This window comes from Ixodes scapularis, unplaced genomic scaffold (genome assembly GCF_016920785.2).
Source record: "Ixodes scapularis isolate PalLabHiFi unplaced genomic scaffold, ASM1692078v2 PGA_scaffold1__304_contigs__length_218370807, whole genome shotgun sequence".
Taxonomy (NCBI): domain Eukaryota; kingdom Metazoa; phylum Arthropoda; class Arachnida; order Ixodida; family Ixodidae; genus Ixodes; species Ixodes scapularis.
In genome coordinates, this window is record NW_024609846.1 from 12,434,136 (window position 1) to 12,459,007 (window position 24,872).

The 24,872-nt window shown below is 47.9% G+C and overlaps 1 protein-coding gene across 1 annotated transcript in view; it reads right to left on the reverse strand.

Annotated features, from left to right (window-relative positions):
* LOC115318287 (hydroxyacid oxidase 1-like) overlaps positions 1–24,562 on the reverse strand; it is a 41,713-nt gene extending 17,151 nt beyond the window's left edge. Inside the window, exons 1-4 of the mRNA XM_042290801.1 lie at positions 24,372–24,562; positions 22,400–22,554; positions 3,130–3,370; positions 1,691–1,845 (exon numbers count right to left, since the gene is read on the reverse strand). Of these exons, the coding sequence (XP_042146735.1) occupies positions 1,691–1,845; positions 3,130–3,370; positions 22,400–22,554; positions 24,372–24,562 (742 nt within the window). The remainder of the gene's footprint in view (positions 1–1,690; positions 1,846–3,129; positions 3,371–22,399; positions 22,555–24,371) is intronic.
* Between the last annotated feature and the right edge of the window lie 310 nt (positions 24,563–24,872).

Sequence of the window (24,872 nt, forward strand, 5' to 3'; positions counted from 1 at the left end):
TTCGTTTTAACCTTTATTTTTTAGGGTTGTTTTGAAAAAGTACTAGTGTAGGGAAGGCGAATGAATTAAAATCTGCGCATCTTTCTCATCTCGTTGAGAAAACAAGAAAACCTCCGCTGTGCCTTGCATAAGAGTACTTCTCGAATATACTACGAGTGCTCGCGCAAGAAAGAAAAATAGAGAAAGAGAGAGATATTGAATGCATCTTTACATGCAAGTAACAAGAAACTAGAGCTCGCTGTCTGACCCCTCTACGAAGTGGGGTGCCTGATCGTGCGTGTACGAAAGCACCCTAAAACGAAGCCTTCTTCTTAGTTTTTACCACTGTGTTGTAAAGACAGCATTCTTACACAAACAAATTCAGGACACATCGGTGTTCTATTTCATTGCCTCGTTTGGTTGCATTCTTATACTGGGAAAGTCTGCAAAGCTCCAAGAAGCTCCTCTCAACCACGCAGCATTGGCGTCGCCTCTAGGAATTCAGATATCGCGTCTACGCTCTCCTTTTGTTGGTAGAGAGAATTCATCAAGAACCATGGCATAAAAAAGACATTTAGGCAATGACCCTCCATTCGATTGAGCTCGTAGGTAATGTTTCCAAAGGAGGCGTCTCTGTTTTGGCGCCATCTATCCGCGCGCAAAAAAAAAAAGTGCCAGACCCACAGAAGAGGGGCCCGATTGACGCAGTGCAGAGGTTGGGCTCTGTTCGAGTTTACCTATGGCTGGCAATTCTTTGTCCTTCGACCAATTTTCAGAACATCGCTTTACCTTAAGACCAGACGCAGCCTACGCTAGCAGCTGATGGGACAAATCAGAAAACGTCAAAAGGGCACAATCATTGTCTTCGCCTTGTTTTTGTGCGTGGTCAATCATTGCTGAACCAATCATCGACAGAGAAAAGGCCTAGTGTCTTGCTCTTCTGACCCTGCTTGATTGGTCCCATTAGCTTGTAGCATCGGCTGCGTCTTGACTTAATCTGAAATGAAGTCTAGTCTATCATGAGCGCAGCTTTGCCAGTTTCTTCCTTTCTAGAGCCGGTTTCTTCACATGATCAGGCAATGCCGCTTCATCATGGGCATGCACCGACGGTTGTGCACGCTTTGGGTGTCCACACCACCAAAACTGCTGCTTTATTGAGCCTGCGCTTTTTTTTATCTTATTTTTGCAATGCCTTTTTCATTGGTGCACCGCGAGTTCGAAACTTTTGCTACGAAGAGCTTAATAAACGCAGTGCTTGGCAAGTCGGTAGAATTTAAATATTATTTCGCTGCCAATCAGATTAACGTAGCTATGAATATAATAAGAAACAACCTGCGTGTCTTAAAGCTATCAGTCACTACACAGTCATCGACAGATCATAAATGCAAGGCGGTCTTAGATGCGTCCTAACGCCTTGCTTCATAATTCCTTCTTCTGCGTTCTTATTGGCGAATACCGCTCTCGGGCTGGTTGCGGAGCGACCATAATACCATAAAGGATGCTCGAAACTTGCCACATTCTCGATTTCTTAAGCTGTCTGTAGAACCCTACAGACAGCTTAAGGACATGATCTGACCACTCCCGTTGCTTTTGTCGCCGCGGAGTGAAACATCCCCTAAATATGCCCCTTACGCCGTTCGAAGTACTGAACACTCCGCCTGGCTCACAGAAGGCGACATTTTAGAAAGGACAGAAAGAAGCGCGTGTTCACGTGTCAGAATCCCCTTCGCAATCACGGGCAACTTGCTGATGCTCTTGAGCCAGGCGACGTCATCCCAGGTGACGGAGGCATCGAGAACTTCGCGATAAAGGCCATTCCAAGTTTCCGCACGGGGTATCCCGGAAGCGCCCAATACGGTGATAATGCTGGAGAAAGAACAACAACATAAATCGGTTCGAAAACTACATCAGGTCGCTTTGCGTTAGCGTTGCCCGTTAAATGATTCAGTTGTCTTTATCGAGACGTGAGTTTTTTCTCGGCACTGCCACGGATCTCAGACCTTAATTTATGGATGGTTGTTTGAGTCACTCATTTTATTCTCTTTTTGTTTTGTTTTTTAGCTAGGAAAAAACAAAAACAAAAAACAAACAGCCGCCGTGTTGTATGTGGGCACTGCGGGATAGTGGCCTGAAAGAAGGAAGAGACCTAGCTGGTTGAGAAGACGAACAGAGAATGAGTTACTCGCAATATCACCCATGAGATTGCGCTCACTCTAAAGCATTTTGTAAAATTGAACTCCTTCTAGACAAAAAAAGTCAAGGCCATGGATCCAAATGAACAATATAAGCATTTTCGGTGAACGTGGGGTCTATATCCGGTTCGTGGTTTGTCGACAGAGCGAGCATAGATATGCAACCGCGTCTAAATCCGCCACCAATGGGAAATTCACTTCAGCTGAACATTCCTGCGAATCCTCATTACAATGGTCTCGGCATAACTTCCCGATGTCCGCGACATTATCGAAACAACATGCGTGTCAATCTGCGACCGCAGATCAACAGCGAGACAATTATCCTCAATAGCCTGGAGTATTTCAGCCGTGTTGCCTGAACCGTCAATCTCTTGTTAGTGAAAAGTGCCACAGGAACATTAAAGCCCACTTAAAGAACTGGGCTGAAAAATTTTTCCGGCACGGCAGTTTGGATTCCTCTATGCATATCCTTGAGACACTACTTATACTTCACTTCGCTAACATCTGCGGTGCTCACAAATGTATAGGTACGAGCGTGTAGCCTTGAGAAGTGTCTTCTGTGCGTGAGTTATCCAAACAGAGCCTTCTGCTGAGCGTAGCTCACACGCCCGTGCCTTCCTCCGCTCTGCCAACATTCGTTAGATGCAGTATACCTTCAGTGTACACATTGTAACCATGACAACATATACCAGCGGGAATACCCCACCCAGACATCCTGAAGCAGCAGGCTTTCGTTACAGAGCGTGGCGAGTACACTAGCGCCATCCCTTGGATCGAAGCACATTTGCTTCGTACATCTTCAAGCACGTCAGCAGACTGTCACTTGTGTGATGTATGGGCAAGTGTGGCTTTAGACTCTTACCGAGGGGTCGTGCAGAGCCTGTGCGTCGTTCCCGAGGGTCGCGCGTCCGAACTACCTTTCAGTGTCGCACACCGAGCTGACCACCAGTCAACCCACCTGTTGCTCGCTGCCTTTCTCATTTTTATCCAGAGTCCCGGCACGGGCACGTCCACGGTCATCACGAGTGCCTTGAAGCCCGCTTGTTCGGCGCGCTCCACGAGACTCCTGGTAAAGTCGCGGTCCTTGTAGATGGACAGCTGGAACCAGAGGAGCCCATCTGGGACCGCGCTCCGGATGTCTTCGATGGAGGTGCCACTAAAGGTGCTCAGAACCATTACGGTTCTCGCATTCTGTGCAGCTGGTAACGAAGACATCAAGAAGCAGTAAGGTTAGATGTTCAGTCACTCGCAACATTTAAAGTGTTCACCCGCGGCTGGACGGGAGAGAGGCCTCCCTCGCGGCCTTTGCTCTCGCTTTGGAACAATGGGATTTTTGGGCCGCGATCCCGGTACAAGCTAGCTGAAGTACGCTCGAGATCTGTTCTGCCCACAGTGATTAAAAATGTGTTCTAATGTACTCATCTTACACGACCCTAGTGCGTTGATTGATCCTTTTTTTATAAGTAATCGCTTGTTTATAGAAAACTGTTTTTTTTTTTTTTTTTGAGAAGACAAAGAAAAAGAGGTGATCCGCATAAGTCTCTGCAGGCAGGCGGCCTCAAGGTCCGTGGCACTGACTGGTCTGGAAATCGCTCCAATTCAGACCCTGGAATGAATAAACCCACATAAAGAGGGGGGGAGGTGGCCTGGTGCCTGTTTAGAAGGAGATACAGTGCCGTAGGGGGCGCTAAGACTAACCGTATATGCTCTGCTTACGTAGCAGAGTATAACAACGGTTTCGAATTTGTTCCTTCAAGTATTGCGGGAAAAGTTCGGAAGCGCGCGATCGCGCGCTTGGTCGTCGTGGTCATTGTGTCGCCTGCTTGCTCACGGCCACTTACGCACTTACACATATCTAACACAGAATGTCCGAAGGTTTATGAAGCTTCCTACTCGCTATACCTCCGTGTAATATCGGCGTTTTGCGAACGCAAGGCCAAATACACGTTCCGCCTACAAACCCGGTGCTCCTCAAGGCGGCTTCCCCGCAAGCGCGAAAAACAAATTTGGCGCATGTGACCTCTTCTCCGCCAATCAGGAGTTGACAGCGAAAGACGAAAATAAAGGAAATATCCTCTTTCCGCCATTTAGTTACCCTAGGAGAGGTTAGAGCTGCACTTGAGCAGGAGTGAGGTCGCAGCGACCCAACCATGATGCGGTGCCAGGGAGAAACTTTCCCCGTGTGAAGGCCGGAAGAGAGTGATCCGTTTCACTCTAGCCCAGCCCTGGTGCATCGAAGCGAAAAGAAGAGCCTACGCGGTGAGCAATTGCGGGAGAGGAGGAGATGAGGCGCGGTGGAGAGAGGGTGATGACGCGTGCAACAAAGCCGTCCCCGCAGTTTGTCCTGGGTCCGGAGCAGACGCCATTTAAGCCGCGATTTCCTCGTCGGTTGGAACGCGAGAAAAACGACGTGCCCGCAGATGTATTTCCTCTCCCCTTTCTCCAAAGTCAAAGCAGTCATGGCTACGACGAGCAGATGACGCAGGCGTTCGCTGCGGCGAACGGCAGGCCCTGACGCCACTGCTCGCCCTGGGCGAAGAACGGACGACGGTCTTGCTCGCGCCGATTGTAGCGTGAGGAGCGCGCAGAGACAAAGGCGCCTTGTCTTTGCACTACTATCCTACCAGACTCGCAGGCACGTGACAACAAACGAGGAAGTCAAGGCCGAAATTTCCGCTGAGGAGCAGCTGCAGGTACTCCGCTTTTAATAAACATTTTCAAAAGTTTTTTTTTTTCTTTTTTTTTTTTAGCTTTCATGTTTGACTGCGTGACTCGAAACTTTGGCATTTTGTCCCAACCACTGTCGCTACATTTGAGTGTAGTATGCGCCACCAGTGTCGCTCGATTTTGTTACGATTTTAAGTAACGGACAGATTTCTTCTTTTTTTTTTTCCTTTTTTTTTTTTAGCTTTCATGTTTGACTGCGTGACTCGAAACTTTGGCATTTTGTCCCAACCGCTGTCGCTACATTTGAGTGTAGTATGCGCCACCAGTGTCGCTCGATTTTGTTACGATTTTAAGTAACGGACAGATTTCTTCTTTTTTTTTTTCCTTTTTTTTTTTTAGCTTTCATGTTTGACTGCGTGACTCGAAACTTTGGCATTTTGTCCCAACCGCTGTCGCTACATTTGAGTGTAGTATGCGCCACCAGTGTCGCTCGATTTTGTTACGATTTTAAGTAACGGACAGATTTCTTCTTTTTTTTTTTCCTTTTTTTTTCTAGTGACGGTGAACGAGCATAAAACGTGTCTTCAGCACCCTACCGTCCATCCTCTGCAACGCTTCAAAAGGTCGACTTCCGGTACATGCATCGTGGCCATACAAGGATCATGTGACGGGCTAGTTGGTTATACATTACGAATTTAAAAGTAGCGCTAAAGACGAGGACAAGTAGAAGACACAGACACGGACAGGCGCTGACTCGCAACTGATATTTAGTGAAGAATAAAAGGAAGATAAAGCAGAAGTGCAAGGACATATACGAAATGAAAAAGAAGACTAACCAAAACGAAAGAAAGCAACAATTATTTTTGACTTCAAAATTAAGAAATTTTTTGCCGTATTTTTCTTATTTCTTAATTTTGAAGTCAAAAATAATTGTTGCTTTCTTTCGTTTTGGTTAGTCTTCTTTTTCGTTTCATTTATGTCCTTGCACTTCTGCTTTATCTTCCTTTTATTCTTCACTAAATATCAGTTGCGAGTCAGCGCCTGTCCGTGTCTGCGTCTTCTACTTGTCCTCGTCTTTAGCGCTACTTTTAAATTCGTAATGCATCGTGGCCACCCGGGAGGGGCAATGGGGTACAGCGGGGCTTGGGCCGCCGGCGGGCGCCGCGAAGCAGCGTGTACGGGTGGGCCAAGTTAGTTAATATTTTTTTAATGAGCCATCCGCAGACTGTTGCCGCCAGCTGTGTTAGGGAGGGGGGGGGGGGGGGGGGAGGGGGTTACGCGCGCCCCATTCATACACCCGCTGTCCCCAATTGCGCCTCCGAAAAATGCGACCCGCCGCATTCACTAGAAATGTCGCCAAGTTTTGTCGAACCTAAGATTCGACGTCAAACCTCGAGGTTCGACTACTTCGACGAACCTTTGAACTTTTTTGCGATGTTCGAAGAAATTCGACTTATGGACGGTGTAGCCTGGCTTCTACACGAAGGTCTCAAATTTTAAAAGACAAACCATTTAGAAAGTAGTTTATTTGGTCTTATTTTTCTTAAATGATTACGAATGTGTAAGAGATATAAAAACTAAAATAGTTTATTTTAAGGGGGATTCACGCGTTCGTCCCTCAATGGACAAATATCGCTACACAAACCTGAGTTACTGATTCTTTTGAAAGTTCATTATGAAGGCCTAATGAAAGTCGAACAACCCTTAGATTTTCCTCTGAATATGCTAGAGGTTTTGAATAAAATCTATAAAAATGACCATTTTGATTGATTTGAGCGCATTTGAAGGCAATTTTAGAATTAAAATTACTTAGGAGATAAAAGGGACGAAACGAATGGTTATAGATACTAGGGTGTTTGTGTAAATAAATTTGACAGGACAAATTTCGCTCGATCTATTTCGAATAGGTTCAACGAGATGGCGACACCCAGCACCAAATGCCCCAATCCAGAGCATTTGTTTGTGGTGGTGTTTTCTCGAGTTTGCACGGACGGCGGCTCGCGGCACACGTCGACTGACACCGCTGAGATAAGTTTTGCCGGAGAATGGCCTCTAAGAACTTTGAGCATACATTACATACATTACCGTGTTCCGCGTACCGCACTACCGGAGCCTTTGAAGCAAGCTTTTAAGCGCGCGCCCCGGTAATACTGCGGCTGCTGGGCGCGCGCTGAAAAGCATGCTTCAAAGGCTCCGGAAGTGCGGTACGCTGAACACGGTGACGGCTTGATAAAAGTCCCCACTGTTAGAACCACTGGTTTCTTTGAAACAGGCGACCCCAAAAATCCCTGGATGCAACAATGCGCGCGTTGCATTATGGGACCTCTTTGGCCATAGAGGGGAGTGACGTGGTTTCGATTTGGATTGCTCCGTTGACGAAGTAGTGCATCTAAGCGCTGCATAAATATAAAGTCGGAGCCCGCTTGCATTACATCCATTCCACTTACTGAGAGCAACCGTTGAAACACAAACCCACAGCGGCCGTAAGTGCGTGCCTAGATTTGGCGAGGAGTTGGAGCACGACCGGCCGCGTACTATACCTTTCTGGGGCCTGGCTACCACTCGAAAGTTCAGCATTAGCATGCAGGCGGCAGCATAGCTAAGGAAGAAAGCGGGGGGGGGGGGGGGGGGGGGGGGGGCGCCCTCGAAGATTTAGCCGACCCTATAATATACACATGAATTTTGACACCCCCTCCCCCCTCTCCGCGCCCCAATTGTCATCGACATCCCAGCCTCCTCAGCCCCCCCCCCCCCCCCCCCCCCCCCCCCCCCGATAAAAAAAAAAAAAGAAATAATTCCTGGCTACGCGACTGCATGCAGCATGTGGAAATCTGCTTACCAGCCGAGTTTTACATTACATTTTGGGACATCCTCGCTGACAGACTGTAAACATGGGTCACCGGAATATACGTGTTTCAAATGCCGCGTGCCAAGTTGTTTCCTTGAACTCATACCATGCGGCATTCGAAGCACGGACGTCACGGTGACTCGCGTTCGAATTTGTATGCAGATTGTCTTTTGCATGGTGCATAAGCAGTGTGGCCCCGGCTTTAGTCCGCCTCGTTCATATTTTCCTAGAGATGGTTGAAGTGCCGCCATCCTTCAGGCGAGGTCGTGTAATTCTTCTCCCGAAGGAACGTGGCTATCTGTCAAATCACCTTGTTGAACGCGGATTACAAGTTGGTGGAGTCTCTATTTATCTCGTGCCTGTGCTCAGTTTTGCCCCACTTGGTATGGTCAGTTCAGACATGCTCTTTGCCGGGAAGGAACATTTTTTTTGTCCTTGTCTCTCACACGTACGCGACCCCTTCGTCTGTGTCAATTTCACCCATCTGTGGCGGCTTATGGTTCCCTCGATCAGGCAAAGGGATTTGATAGGGTCGAACACCATTTCTCTGCTAGAGGTTCTGAGGGCGTTTAGCTTCCCGGACGCGTTCATTTGTCTACTGCAGTTCCTTTACACTGGGTTAACCAGTCATTTACAGGTAAATGGGTGGCTTCTTGCACTTCTTCCGGTCACGAGGGGAATCCGCCAGGGCTGCCTTTTGTCCCCCTGCTGTATGTTTTCACCCTCGACCTGCTGCTTTATTGTTCTTGTGTCAGGCTTCCGGATAGCTCCCGGATTGGCACTGGGTGCGACGCCGGGAGGCGTCGCTCCTAGTACACATTTGTTAGAGGTCACATACTCGTGATGGCGGAGACCTTATCTGGGTCCGGTACGTGCTATGCCCTTGGCGTTGACGACCAGGCCCAGGAACTTGAGGGACGACACGCCAACCTGACACTTGGAGGCGTTAAGCGTAACGCCCGCTTGCTGCAGTCTCTTGAGGACGGCGTCGAGTCCGGCGTCGTGCTGCGATCCGTCTCTGCCGAAAGCGATGATGTCGTCCACCATGTTCACACACCCCTCGAGGCCCTCGAGGATACGTGGCATCTGGCGTTGAAATACTTCTGGCACTGAGGTGATGCAGAAGGGAAAGTGTCTGTAGCAGTAACTCCTAAAGGGCATGATAAACGTTGTATATTATCGGCTGGTTTAGGACATGCTCTTGATAAAACCCCGACGTTGCATTGAGTTTCGAAAAGACTATGGCACTCCTCAGTAGTCCCAGAAACTGGTAGATGGTCGGCATCAGGTGCCTCTCCCGGAAAACAAACAGCGCAAGGACTGTTTGTTTTCCGCTAATATGAATGACCAACTAGCCCAATCGTCAACACTACTGATCTCCCGGAAAACGACCTGGTTGAACTTGGTTAGATCGACGCAGAGCCGATAGCCACCCGCAGCCTTTGGTACCCAGACGAGGCCGGCCCACCACGCCGTAGGTCTCTCAACACGACGGACGCCTTGTCTCTCCATTTTGTCGAGCTCGTCTTTCACCACCCCTCTGAGAGGAATTGAAATCCTTCTTGGTACGCTCAGCGAGAAGGGCACAGCTCCGGGTTTGATGCGGATGTGGTACACGTCCGGCATCGTACCAAGTTCCGCGAATAGTGGAGCAGCGGCAGCAGGCGGCGTCTGAGCGGACGGCGACGGAGTCGTCTGCAGCAGGTCGGCGTCGGTTACGGAGTCGACGACCCCGAGAGCGACTATCGCAGCGTAGCTTAGCAGAGGAGTGTCTACGCCGCCGACGACGTACGGCTTCTTCAGCACTGTACGACCTCGCCATGCCAGGGTAGCCGGGAACGTCCCGAGAAGGTTGAGACGGCAGCGTCCCGGACCGACGAGTTGCTCGCCCCTGGGTTTGTCCAACGAGGCACGACGTCCCGGAAAAAAGCGGCGGACGACAGAAACGTCCGCGCCGGAGCTCCATTTGAACTGGAAAGGGCAGCCGTTGACGTGTACGACGACGTACCGGCCGGGCGCTTGCGGTGATTCCACGGTGTGCAACTGAATATGGCTGAGACGCTTCGTTTTCAAGCGTCAAACGGACGCTAAATGTCCCGCTTTTCGGCAACGGTTACTCGTAGCTCTCCTGAGAGGACACTCGGAACGTGAGTGCGGTGCGTTGCCACAGTAGTCGCACGACGCCTTCGATCCACGAGGCTGGCTGGGTCGTGGTCCCGGCTTCGAGAAAGTTCTCCCACTCTGGAGACGGGCGCCATCTTGGTTGACTTTCTCGACTGAGCGTCAACGTTGAGGGCACTTGACTGCGAAGACGTTGTTTGAAGTTTTCTCTCGTTTTCCGCATCCTCGTGTTTTCGAAGCAGCATGAGCGCGTGTCGGAGCGTCAGCTTCGAATTCCGGCAAAGGTGGTCGGACAGGCGCGGGCTTTGCAGCCCAACGACGGACCGGTCTCGTACAATGCGGTCCTCCACCGCCGGTGCCGGATAGTCGCACTTTTTGACGAGGTTATGCAACGCAGTAAAGAACGCGTCGATGGTCTCGCACGGCAACTGCGTGTGCTTGTGGAAGCGGCTCGACTCGTACACCTCGTTGACGGGGTGCACGAAGTAGCCCGTGAGCTTTGCTGCGATGTCGGCGTAGAAACTGATTGCACTTAAATGTGCAATCAGTTCGGAATAAATTTGATGAACTAAGCATATTTTTGGACAGTTTCAGTTTTCGATTTGATGTGATCATGCTTAAAGAAACGTGGTATAAAAATACTGATGAGGTGGATAGATAGGAGGGCTACAATATATTCAATTTAAATCGTAGTGATAAGCTAGGTGGGGGTATAGCTATGTATGTGAAAAAACACTTCAAATGTACTGTTATTACCGAATTCACTATAATTTCAAATGACTACGAAATCTTAACTTTGCAACATGAAAAATCTATATACTCAGTAGTTTATCGTCCGCCTTGTGGGAATATTTCTCCTTTTTTTGAAATCCACGAAGTGTTCTTTCGGTTTATTGGTGAAAACGGCATTACTCTATACTTTGGCGGCGACTTTAACATAGATATGCATGCTCCCTCTTATCATAAACAAGAAATGATATCTTTATATCAATCGTATGGGTTGTCCAATGTTATTCTTCAACCTACTCGTGTAACACCTGTGCATGAGGCGTTACTAGACTTATTTTTAACGAATTTTTCTACGTCGGAAGTAATTGCCGGAGTAGTTGGAGAAACAATTAGTGATCACCTTCCGATATGCCTACTTTGTAATGTGAGCTATAACCTGAAAGAAACTGGTGATCCTGAAGTATACTTCAGGAATATAAGCGCTAAAAACCTTGAACTTTTTGAACACCATATGAATTCTGTAAACTGGAGTGCGGTACTGTCCAGCGTGTCCGCAGATGAGGCGTTTGACTGTTTTCTTGAACAGTTTAGAATTGTGTACGACCGCTGTTTTCCTTACAAATTGCAAAATGTTTCCCGAAAATCTCGTAAACCCTGGGTTACGATAGAAATATTAAGAATGATAAATAAAAAAAAATGCTTTTTACCACCAATTTGTGCGCACTAAAGACGCAAGTATATTGTCTAAATTCAAAAAGGAACGAAATCAACTAACAAAGAATTTAAGGCAAGCTAAACGTGCTTATTTTAACAATTTATTTCTAGATACTAAGCGACCAGATGTTATGTGAAAAAAGTTGAGTGGCATAATTAAGCAAGGATCGTATGGGCATCGAATCACAGAAATGGAAATCGGAGGTGTTAACTTAACGGGATCCGCTTTAACGGAAACTTTCAATGAGCATTTTGTTAACCTTGTTCATAGTGTATACTAGGCGGATGCTTCTAGATTTGTGCAGAGTATTTCTCCTAGTTTCTTCTTCTTTCCAACTGACGAAGATGAAGTTTGCTCAGTTTTCCAAAATTTAAAGAATAGTAAAAGCACTGATATATATGACCTTCAAATTAAACCTGTAAAATATGTATTGCGGTGCATTGCTCCCTGTCTGACGTATATTTTTAATCTGGCACTAGAGAATGGAACTTTTCCAAAAAAACATGCAGGTGGCAAAGGTAAAGGTACTGTACAAAGGTGGGGAAAAAAACAACTTGGGAAATTTTAGGCCAGTGTCCGTTCTACCTGTATTTTCTAAAGGACTAGAAAAGATTATACATAACCGGTTGTATAGTTTTTGTGAAAAATATTCCATTCTTACCGATTCTCAATATGGATTTAGAAAAGATAAATCTACAGAACTCGCATTATTAAAGCAAAATGAGTTAGTCTTAAGCAATCTAGAAAATAATCGGTTAACACTTGGAGTATTTATAGATTTTTCAAAGGCTTTTGACCGCCTCAATCATAATACTTTGCTCCAAAAGCTTTATATGTACGGTGTGCGTGGTAGATCCCTAAGTATAGTTAAAAGTTACCTTCAGTATCGCTACCAGTGCGTTGAAATAGATAAAGAGCGATCTCAATTGCAGCCATTAGCAGCTGGAGTGCCACAAGGTAGTATTTTGGGACCACTCCTCTTTAACTTGTATGTCAATGACATCGTAAATATTGATGACAATGTACGTTTTATTATTTACGCGGATAATACCAGTGTATTTTTTTCAGGTACGAATACTGAGCAGATTATAAGTACCGCAAATAAATTTCTAGATAAATCAAATACTTGGACAGTGTCTAATTCCTTGCAAATTAATTGTAGCAAAACTAAAGCCGTTCTTTTTAGAGCAAGAAATACAAATTGCTTTCATACCTCTGCTTTCATACCCTTGGTAACCATAAAATAGATATAATCGAAAGTGTAAGAGTTTTGGGTGTAATATTTAATCAATACATACTATGGGATGAAATGGTACATTATACATGTCAAAAACTCTCAAAGGTCGTAGGTGTTATGTACAAACATCTTCATATACTCCCAATGTCAGCAATGCTTCTTATATATCATTCTTTATTTTATGTGCATTATAATTACTGCTTCTTGGTTTGGGATAATACAACGTCCACAAATCTTAAGCAGATACAAATTCTGCAAAAAAAAAAAGTTGTCCGTATTATGTGCCATGCTGCATACGGTGCCCATACAATACCATTGTTTAAAAAACTGAATATTGTAAAGATTCCAAATTTCTGTAATTATAAACTTTGTATTACCTATAAAAAGTATTTTCATCAAACGAAAACGTATTTCTGTCTATTTCACAGATTACAACTAGAGACACGATTTATGCTACACGCAGCGCCGATACGTGGCTAGTGCCGCACTCCAGAGCAGATTATGGAATTCAGATTTTGCGAAATACCCTTCCTCGTCTTTTAAATCATTTGGGGGAATTAAACATAGAACCTTTGACTTTGGTAAACAAATATTTGCTTTCATTTTTTGTTTAGCTTTCAGTGTCAGTGTAGGTGCATGACGTGTGGCGATTTTTCATTTTTGTTTTCTGTGATGTATCTGCTTATGCTATAGCAGATGGCGGGACATGTTGGGAAGCGCGCGGTCCCCGCGTGCTGAGAGCGCGCGGTTTGAAAGAGCACGGGTCTCGGTCAGTCGGGAGCCATGATTAAAACGAACGAGTCGAGCGACTAACGGCTGCAGCTGGGTCTTACTCGCGATACATCACACTTTTGGCGACGAGGTCGGTGAACGGACACCTCAAGGGCGAGTGAACGATGGCTACCCAGGGCAAGCTGGAAGAATTTGATGGAACAGCGTGGCCCTCTTGGGCAGAGCGACTTGGATTCTACTGCGAAGCAAACGGAGTGCTGGAGCCTACAAAGAAGAGGGCTTTACTGCTGACCCTTTGCGGAGCCAAAACCTACGAAGTTGTACGAGCGCTCCTGGCACCCAAGACTCCTGGTGAGGTCAGTTTCGACGAGCTCATGGCGACATTGAAGAAACACTACGACCCGCGGCCGTCGGAGCTTTTCAGCAGGACGAGGTTTCAGCGAAGAGACCAACAGGTGGGCGAGTCGATATCGAGCTATGTCGCAGCTTTAAAGAAGCTTTCTGCCGACTGCAATTTCGGAGTTTTGACGGCAACCCCAGCGGCGGTCACAGCTAGCACCAGCAACGCAGGTTCCGCAGGCGAAGCACAATCTCCTGCTCGACAGCCAGAGCTGAACCCAACGTTGCTGCCTCTCGAGGTAATGTTGAGGGATCGTTTTGTGTGCGGCCTGCGCGACGAACATTTACAACAGCGACTGTTCGCAGAAGTAAGCCTGACCTTTCAGAAGGCGCACGACATGGCGCTGCGGACAGAGAGCGCCGCACAGCATCAAAAGGATTTGAAAGCAGAGAATTCCGAAATTCACGAAATCCAGAACGAGAAAACAACACAAAAAAAAGAGATATTAAGGAAAGGAGTACATCCGAATCGACCAGATGTTACAGGTGCCAGGAACAGCATCCAGCTCCGTAACGCGCGATGTAACTTCTGTCACAAAACGGGCCACATTGAAAAGGCTTGCTTTGCGAGGACAGGATTCAAGAAATACCCGAACTCTACACATATCATCGAAAAAGAAGATCATGCATCTGAAACCGAGGATGATTCCCCTGGAACTTCGGCAGATCTATACGAGCTTAATGCTGTGCGAGCATCAAGTACATCACCCAAGTTCATGATCAAGCTCAAGATTGAAAATCGAGTCATGGATTTTGAGGTGGACTCGGGAGCGGCCTGCACCATCATCAGCGAGGAAACATATCGTCAAATGTGGCCAAAACACCCTCCGAGGCTAGACCAAGAAGATGTGACCCTACACACCTGGTCAGGCGAAGGAGCGGAAGTGCTCGGCACAGCCGATGTCCAGGTACGACATAAGTCCAAGGACTACGTACTACCTTTGTTAGTGACGCGAGGGAGGGGCTGCAACCTGCTAGGTAGGAACTGGTTCAACGCACTAAGAATCCGAGTGAGCGGAATACACAACGTGGGTGCCAACGACAACGTTGCAAGGGTTCTAAGCACACACGACAAAGTTTTCGACTGCAAGATCACCGGACACAATGGCCCACCTGTGCACCTGGAGTTGAAAGAAGATGCCAAGCCACATTTCCTCAAGGCACGACCGGTGCCGTTTGCGATGCGGACAGCAGTGGAGGGCGAAATTCAGATGCTCCAAAATCAGGGCATCCTCGAACCAACTCAACACTCGGAGTGGGCTACGCCAGTCGTAGTCGTACGGAAGAAAGATGGCACTATCAGATTGTGTGGAGATTACCGTAGCACGGTCAATAAAGAAGCAAGGACAGCGGTGTACCCAATGCCTACGATTTCCGAGATACTAGCGAATCTCCAGGGCGGATCAGTGTTTTCAACTCTGGATCTCACTCAGGCCTATCAACAACTGAGCCTGACTGCTGAGACTGCAAACGTGTTGACCATCAACACCACAAAGGGACTTTTTAGGGTCAAGAGGATGCCTTTCGGTATTGCAGCAGCTCCGGCGATTTTTCAACGATTTATGGAGACAGTGCTAGCAGGGACTCCTGGAATCGGAATATACTTAGACGACGTAATTATCAGCGGATCAACACCATCACAACATCTGGAAAGGCTCAATACTGTACTATCACGACTTTCCCAAGCAGGCCTTCGTCTCAAAAGGGAAAAGTGACGTTTCGCAGTTGATCGAGTGCGGTACCTCGGACACGTCATTGATGCGGCAGGCATTCATGCTACCGACGATAAGCTCAAAGCCATCAAGGAGATGCCTGAGCCAACGAATCGCACAACTTTGCTGTCGTTTCTCGGCCTGTTGGCATTCTATGACCGATTTATAGCAAATCGGGCAACCATTGCAAGGGAGCTCTACGCTCTCCTCGAAAAAGTCGCTCCCTGGAAATGGGACAAAAGGCACCGGGAAGCTTTTCAACAGTTGAAAGAAGCCATTACCCAGGAAACGGTGTTAGCACATTATGACGAGAAGAAAGGCTTGGTGGTATCATGCGACGCGTCACCGTATGGCGTTGGAGCGGTTTTAGCGCAGCTAGACAAAGACGAAAACGAAGCTCCCATCATGTTTACCTCGAGAACCTTGGAAGAAGCGGAGAAGAACTATTCGCAATTGGATCGAGAAGGACTGGCGATTGTGTTTGCCATGCAACGTTTCCACCGATATCTTGCTGGACGTCACGTGACAGTAACCACCGACCATCAGCCTTTGCTTGGGATTATGGGTCCGAAAGCTCCAGTGCCAGCGGTTTTGTCACCGCGCATGACACGATGGTGTGTCAAATTAGCTGCATACGACTAGGAACTCGTCTACAGAGCAGGAAAGCACAACCAAAACGCAGACGCGTTGAGCAGACTACCATTAACAGTAAGTGAAGATGAACCGCGACCACCAGGGCACGTTCTTATGCTGGAAGCACTGACTAAGCCTCCCATGATAGCTAAAGACCTTGCAGACCAGACTGCTGTGGACCCCACGCTTTCTGAAGTTCTACAAGCAGTCAAGAGTGGAGAGGTCAAGAAGCTAGCTGGCGAGCGTTTCACAGCCTACAAGATGAAGTCCACGGAACTATCAATACACCGAGGTTGCCTAATCTGGGGATCGCGCATCGTAATTCCCCCCTCTATGAGACCAGAGGCATTAGCCTTGGTACATGCAGGACACAGGGGAGTGGTCGCCATGAAGGCTTGCGCCCGAAGTTACCTCTGGTGGCTGGGGATCGACAAGGAGATTGAGTCCTGTGTGGCCAAGTGCGACACGTGTCAGCGACACCAGAAGGTGATACCCAAAGGAAGCAGCCCAACATGGGAAAGACCGTCGACTCCGTGGGTCATCCTTCATGTAGACTTTGCGGGACCGGTGGACAGGAAAGTGTTCCTGGTCATTGTGGATGCGTTCACTAAATGGCTTGAAGTACGTGCTATTCCGAGTATGACCTCAGCATACGTTATCTGTGAGTTACGCAACGTTTTTGCGATGTTTGGTGTACCACGAAAAGTCGTATCGGATAATGGGTCGGCTTTTGTTTCCAATGAGATAAAGACATTTTACCGCTTAAATAGTGTTTTGCCGGTCACAAGTGCGCCGTACCACCCCGCAACAAACGGTCAAGCGGAACGGATGGTGCAGCAGCTGAAGCAGGCACTTGCTAAAAGAGAAAGGGAGGAATTGAAGTGTTTTCTACCACGGTTCCTCTACAACCAACATACCACAGTGCACACGGCGACAGGCAAGACACCAGCGTGGATGATGTTTGGACGAGAGTTGCCATCGCCACTTGAGAGACTGATACGCGTACCCAAGGACGAGGTACAAGCGACAACCGAAAATCCACGCCAGTTTATGGTGGGACAATCCGTATGGGTTCTGAGGTTCCCAAGTGGACGAACTTGGATGTCGGGGGTCATCACAGAGCGCCTGGGTTCGCGGTCATGGATAATCCAGACAGAAGACGGACTAGTTCGACGGCACATGGACCACATACGACCAAGGCTATTAGTTGCGCGTCGGTCGAGTGATACACCCTCAGCAGCCTGGGGCTTGGACGTTCAGGCCGAAGAGGTACCAGCTGACGCGATAAGTGCAGAAGGCCACGAACTGTCTGAACCTGTGGCTATGCCCATCCGGGCAGGAACGCGGGAGCGAAGACCGCCCACAAGATACGGGATCACAGCCAAGTGAGGGGAAGATGTGATGTATCTGCTTCTCCAGCTCGACGCTCGCCCTCCCGCGGCGGAAACGGGAAGCGCTCTAGTGAGGGTCCCCCGACTCTCCTGCTCAGCGGGCATGGCGGAACTTCTCGCGATCATGGCTCCCGAAATGTCGTTTCCGAATGTAAACAAGACTCTTCACTGTCCCAACGTAGTGCTGCAGCCGGTATGGGATTCTACCTTACTGGAGAGTTTTAGTATTGCGCATAGAAGCAAACGCAAGCGGTATGCGTTTGCGTTAGAGTTCCGTGCCCCACGTTGTGCGTGCGCCCCATCGCCATGCGCCATCCAAGACCGCAGTTTCGGGCTCCGCGCACGCGCAGTGTAGAACACGTAAAGCTAACGCAAACACACAGGGCTTGAGTTCGCTCGTATACGCAATATTAAAACTCACAACTGTTTCACCGGCTTCCAACGCCAACGAAACGTGCTGCAGTGACCAGACGTGCAAGCAGGTAGGCGTTCCTTCGAACTGGAAAGGTTGGTATTGGCAAAACAACGGCGAGCAAATACAAAAGTAAATAAATGTTATGAAAAAACTAATAACTAAAAAAAAGCTTTTTTATTTTTTTCATTTTTTTATTTTTAATTTTTTTTAATTTTGGGCATTTGGTTTGGAAGGTTTGGCGGCGACTTTGGGCGTTTCGCCGGTTGTCAAAAGTGGCGACTTTGAGCACAATATACTTTATTCACAATTAATGTAATTTTACATGGATTTCTCACATTCGCTAAAATGTTTTCATTGATTTTAGACTATTTTTTATTGGTAATTAAAATGCAGCAACTGAAACCAGTGATGATAATTAGCACAGTTTTTATTGTCATATTTCTTCGCGCGTTTAAAATTAGATTATAAGCAACAAGTTATATTATAACTTGAAGAATTACTTATTCAAATATGTGACTTTTAATATTATTATTATTAATACAAATCGCGGCAAAGTATGCCTCCAATTAACGCCAAGATCGCGAGAATACGCTATTTAACAATAATAGTCTTTCCAGAAAGGTATAATTCTGTTTTCTTTTTAGCATATGAAAAACTCTGACATAGTTATCAAGATAGACAAACAGTCAAACAATGGATGTAATATGAAGTCCTACATGTCACGCGGTGCTATAAACACACACACACACACTTCAGCTGTCTGACTCGGATTCCGCCATTGGGTTGTTGCAGTGAGAGCAGCGTTTATTAGTTTATACGTTTCGTGGACATATTATAAAAATTAGAATTATTTTCTTATTCTTGTGCTAGAATAATTGTCATTATTTCGCATGACAATTATCTGAGCGAGAGAAAGGCTGCGAGAACGCATAGATATCAGCACTGATTTTTTCAGCAACTACAAATATCACCCTGGATCGAACAATATGTCACAAAATAAAGTTTCCGCGAAGAACTTTTCTAAGTAAATAATTACGATGTGAGACACATCTTGAGTCGTGAAATAATTCGAAATTAAGGCCTATATCGAGAAATTAAATCCAAAATAGAGGTAAGTTTCGGTTTCGCTCCAGAATTAAAACGCGCATCCTTCCGTAAAAAAATACGCTAAACACCGTTCTTGTTTTCAGGTTAAAGGGGTAACCTGCGCTCATAAAACATTAGCTTCCTTGTATTACCAGAAATAATTTATGTCGCTCAGTGAAGCCAGCACACTAGACGGGCTCAACAGTGGCACGCATCTCTGACCCTCACTAAACCCGCCATCTTGGAAAAGGAGTGGCGCCACCTGTAGTTAGTTGGAGTCGCGGATAGCAGATGGCGGGACATGTTGGGAAGCGCGCGGTCCCCGCGTGCTGAGAGCGCGCGGTTTGAAAGTGCACGGGTCTCGGTCAGTCGGGAGCCATGATTAAAACGAACGAGTCGAGCGACTAACGGCTGCAACTGGGTCTTACTCGCGATACATCACATTTTCCTTCTGTTTTATATCAAACGAATAATTACATAAAACATTTATTTTTGTGTTAACTGTTTTGTGTGCTGTCTCAGCTGCTGCTGAGGGGAGATGGAGACCTGTCAAGCAACTGTCATGTTGCTTTTTTCTCTGTCTTCCCTCTCCAAATGGAGAAAAATAAAGCATTTTTTTTTATTGAGCTGTAGGGCCTCGTCGTCTGGCATCATGGACGAAAAGACCACGCGAGCTTGGGGACCCATGCAGTATAGGACGGTGCGCACTTTGGTTTCTTCAGACGCGGCGGACAGGCCCGATGGAAAAGAGTAATCTTCAAATTAAGCAGAGCCAGACAGGCCACTGGCTGGCTTCGTCAAACTTGAACGGCGGCAAAGCCCGGAGCGAGAAGGCAGCGGCTGCTGGCAGAAGCGGCATCGTGGAGTAACCTCCGACCATGCTTCGGACACCATGAAGTGGTCGCGTAACAGCGTGGCTCGAGGCCCATAAGCACGGGGCTCAGGCGCGAGCGGCCGGAGCGGCCGAGAGGGAGGAGACCCGCCAGCCTAGTGTGCCAGTTGAAAAACGCCCCCCGTTTATTACGCACGGCGTTCATAAATACAATCATCACCGAAAAGGGGTGCCACAATTTAGATACAATTGGGTTGCTACATTAGTGCCCTCTACACGTTGAAGGAGCAACAGTAAACGCGGGAGTACTTTGAAAGCCGACTTTACGAGCAGTCCGCATTGTTCCGCCGGATCGCCCGCATCCACAGCTGCCGCTTCGTTGGATGCAGGCGCATAGAAGGAACAGGCTTAAGCTGAGCCATAGTCAGCGACAACTTTTCTTTGCAGTGCAGTGGAGGGTACAGGCACGCGTTCCCTCTCCCATTTTGAGCGCTGAATAAAGCTGTGCGCGGGCTCTCCTCCTCTTTACTGCATTGCCAAGAAAAGTTGTCGCCGCGTTAGTTGATTCAAACTTCTGGTAAGGCCAGCTGCACTAGAATAAACATACACACCGCTGGACTAACAACTGATTTTTTCCCCTCCTATTCTACTAGGAACCCCACATTAGGGAAGTATTCCTTTTTTTTTCCTTCCTACTTCACCGAATATTTATGTCCCGAAGAGACTTTTTTCTTTTTTTCTTGTGTAGCGCGAGAGAAGGTGCACTAACGATTTCATCGCCCTTTTCCTCAATGGCAAGGGCCTCCAGGATTTCACGTCCCAGTGTTTTCCTGTTCCTTGCCACAATGTTTACATTGTAGAACAGTGCTGAACATTGATATGCTCGACATTGGGTTAAGAGATGTCCTCCTTCTGACAGGTTTTTCACTGATGTAGCGTGCTCCCCCGTCCGATCGTTGATGCATCGGCCGGTTTGTCCAACGTAATTTCGGCCGTATGTCAGTGGAATGTGGTAGACTACCTCCTTCTCACACAGGCCGTATTGAGACTTGTGAACTGCTCCACAAGCCTAGATCCTGGTAGCGATTTGCGAGTAGGTCTCCAGAACCATCAAGCGCGGATTTGGTTCCACGTATAAAACTATACAAAGGAAAAGAAAAACTCGACATGCGGTGGTGCTAGCGCCCTATGTTCATGGGATGACCCACGAGTTAAAAAAGGTTGCTGGACGGAAGGAGTTCAGGTGGTGTGTTCGGCTCTGAACAAAGCCTATTCCATGTCTCGCAGGGTTAAACAGGAGCGAAGCAGCAAAGAGAGGGTGTGTGGCACAGCTGACAAGTTTCTCCGCTCCTGAAGGAACATAGGCTAAGAGCGTTCCTCCCTATGGGTAGGACCACATAAACCCTTTCTTCTATGAGTGTACCTTACGTCAGAATCGCAGCCAGCGCATCTTGCGGCGTGTCACATCGAGCGGTACGCGTCGCCAAGACGGACGCGTCTGCTGCTTTGCGGAGGTTCTAGTCGAGCTTCAACGTGTTTGCCGCTTGGGGTGGGTCGGGGTACCACTAACAATGGCGTCGTAGGCCTTGTCTCCTATAGGTGGTATTGGCTGTATATACAAACACGTGACCCTGACGTCACGGTGCTGCTGGGGCGCTGCTATTGCAAGGGGCACGCTTAACGCGAATATGGTTCCTGCGCGGGTGCAATGCCCCTCCCTCGTGTGGGGTTGTTTGTAAACGTCGCGTTAGTCGATAGACCCACATGCCTGCGTCTTTATCTGCTGGACTGTATACATTCGTAAGATGGAGTATAAAAGATTGTGCGCTCTAAACTAACCGTAAATATCGGCGCCTGCACATAAACAGCTTTCTCCGTATATACATTTAGGCGGTGGACTTCGTGGATATTCAAAGGCGTAGCTCTCTTTATGCGAAAAATGAGACTAAAAAACTTGTCAAACTAAAAAACGTCTGACGTGTTCGCAGACGACGAGGTTAGGGATGATTGTAACGTATGGCGCCATCTTGGGTCCATATCACATGAGCGAATGACGTTTTACCGAACAACGGTCATTTGGGCGAATCCAGGTTTTAGCGAAAAACTTGGGCCTGTGTTAACCCACCTCTCCGCCTGCGCTCAGACCGCTTCGCGGCGACAGTCTGCGGCGGCTCATTGGAAAAAATGTTAGCCCACCTAGCCCACCCGTGAACGCCGCTTCGCGGCGGCCGACCATTCGATAAAGGTACTTTCGATGAAAAGTAGGCTTTCAATAAACGATTTTTCGACGAACTTAGTGCCGCCCCGCCATCTTCCGCTCGGTGCAGTGAGCTGAAGACAGAGTGTGACATCTGCTCGCTGCACCTATAGCGAGAAAATGAGCCACGAATGACAACCATCGCTAGCTGGGCCGTCTGCGAGCGCGTCCTCTGTTGGACCCGGGCAAGTTTGTTCGTCTCATTTTCCACAGAACGAGAGAAACGCCTTGAAGTTGCACCGAGTAATAGTTACCACTTAAATGCATATTCGGTGAAAGTTTCGAATTTCGGCGTACAGTCGCCGATTTACGGCTCGTTTGAAAGCGCCGGGGTTCATTGTGGAAGCTCTATATAACGAAGTCGGAAAATCTGTAGAATTACGAAAGAAAAAGATCCAGTGCGATACTCGGAGGAAGCCTTCTAAAGGTGTCTCGGTGACGGCGGCTTGCTCACCCTTTGCGGTAGCCACTTCACCATCCGGGTGGGCTCCCGTGTGAGATGCTGTGGGCGAGATGCCCACGGGGAGGGAGAGCTTCTGGTCTCCGAGTAGGGTCACCTCCGTGCTCCTCACCGCGACGCCCTGTAGCACCCGTGGACGCAGGCGTAACCTGTGCGCGCAAATCCAGCAAAGTTACTGGCTATCAACCCTCGGTCGTTCGTGCGTGTATTCGCTACTTTAGGGTTATTACGCAACTCCAGTGGAGACGACGCCTTCCGGCGGAAAATATGTGAAAGGGAAAGCGTTGAGCTAGCGTCTCTGAGGGTGTAGCGAAAACTGTCGCGGCCTGGCGATGAAATTGTAAAACGAAGGAGTGGTGTAGCCATATATATATATATATATATATATATATATATATATATAATGTGTGTGCGATTGCACCAGCACCTTGAAACGCCCCCCGAAAATATTTTCTGGCCACTGGTTCGTGTGTTTGGTTCTCTTCTACCTCAAACTGGAGCCAGTGCTCTGCTGTCGCTCATGCTCTCGCTCTGCTCTTGTTCTCCTCAGCTGCCGCGTTTTCATTGTTCCGCCTCCCGCGCACTCCGTATACTTCGTCTAACACTCCAACAGGCCTCGAGAAAGTCGTATTTACATTGCCATCGAGGTACCATTCGCACCATCCATTCTCCTCCACAAGTGTATGCACAGTTTCTCCCCACTAACGCATCACACTCTGTGTTACCACTGGCTTCCATACTAATACGGTCCATAGGGCGACCTTTCTTTTATTTTACAGCGATGATTGTCATAGAGGCTTTCGAGTTGCACGCGCGATGTCTGCGTTGTTCAGGACGGAAAACTCAGCGACGACATCCAAATCAAGTTACCACATAAAACCAGAGTAGCTCACCCCTCGACCGAGAGATGGCGGTTGCACCCACTTCCTGGGACCCTAAACTCGTCAAACATAAAGTTGGAGCCGAGAGTCCGCGGAGCGAGCCAATCGGACGTCGGCAAAAAAAGTGCGAAGTCATCGTCGTGAAAGGCAAATTGGTGCGCTTGGCCACAAATTTCTGTTTGACGAGTTTAGAGGCATTTGATGATGTAAAATCCTGAAGCAAATCCGGAGCCCTGATTGGCCTATTTGGACGTCCCGCTCTTTTACAAGCAGGAGACGACGGTGTCCCTTTCGCACTCGTTGTTTGCTTCTGGAGATAAGGCGGCTCGTGACATTAAACAGAGGAACGCTGACGGCGACATCCTCTGGGACGGCCACCGAGGACGGCGAGCGGGGACACGATGGCGGCTGAGGGTATTTTGGCGGGAAATGACGGTAGTTTTGGCCCCTTCCCTAGCACACAATCAGTTGTAACGACGCGTCTGCTCTGCAAAAAAAAAAAAAAAAAGGGGTGTCGTTATCGTTTTTGTGTGCATCAAGTAGACGATGGGAATAAACTTGACCTTGAGTACAAACAGACTGGGTGCTCAAGGTGCTCAATTATTGGTACTGGTTGAGTGACTGTATATTCTTTCGAAAACAACGAACGCTATGCCTCTGAAATGAAGAAGCTCGTGTTTAGGCTCATTTTTCTTTATGCTACAATAATACAAAAAATCGAACAATAATAGATATGAAAAGAAGACGCATTAACAATGGTAATAGTAGTTAGCACCGAGTGCTATTTAGCGAGGAACGAACGACTTGCCATTCTTAGGGGTAAGACCAGAACGAAGAAAAAGCAGGACTGTATGCACGAGGTGTGGAGTTTGTAAGGAAGAACAGCTCTTTTCCGGCAAACAATTTCCATGCGGACTGTACACCGGGGGGGAATTATAGTCGTAAAAATACGTCGCTGGTAAAGATGCACATTGCCTATAGCACAGTCCAATAAGGCTGATTGACCGCATATCGCACCGCCATGTTCAATATCGATTGCCCGCAAAAGACACGAGGAGCATCTTAAGAAGCGGGCACACACGCACCTCATGAAAGCCGACTTGTTCTCCCGAAGCGTCTGCTCCTGCTGTGCACCGCAGTTGTAGTAGACGAAGTACCGCGGAATCAGGCTGGCGTTTGCGAGGCGTTCAATGTCGTCCAGCGTCACCACGACGTCGTCATCCGCAGCAGCGAAGGTGTCGTTCGTGGCGGGGGGCAGACCGTTTCCTTCATTCATGCTTCGAGATTTCGTCGAATCAGTTGAGACCAGCACGTCCACTATTCGGCACGTTCTCTTAATGCTTGAGGTTCCTGCAGGTGCGCCTACGAGTGCGCAGTGTGGACGTGGACCTTTAGATGCCTGCGTGTGTTTCTGTCTGTGTGTGAGAGAAAGAGAGTATACGTGTATATGCTGCACATGTGTGTGCGAGCGCATACATGACCTCGTCACCGCTCTGTGACTTTGCACTAGAATACGTGGAGCGCGCATCCGCCTGCTCACTAACGTCAAAATGGGACAACCAAGTTTCAGTAACAAACAGTTCACT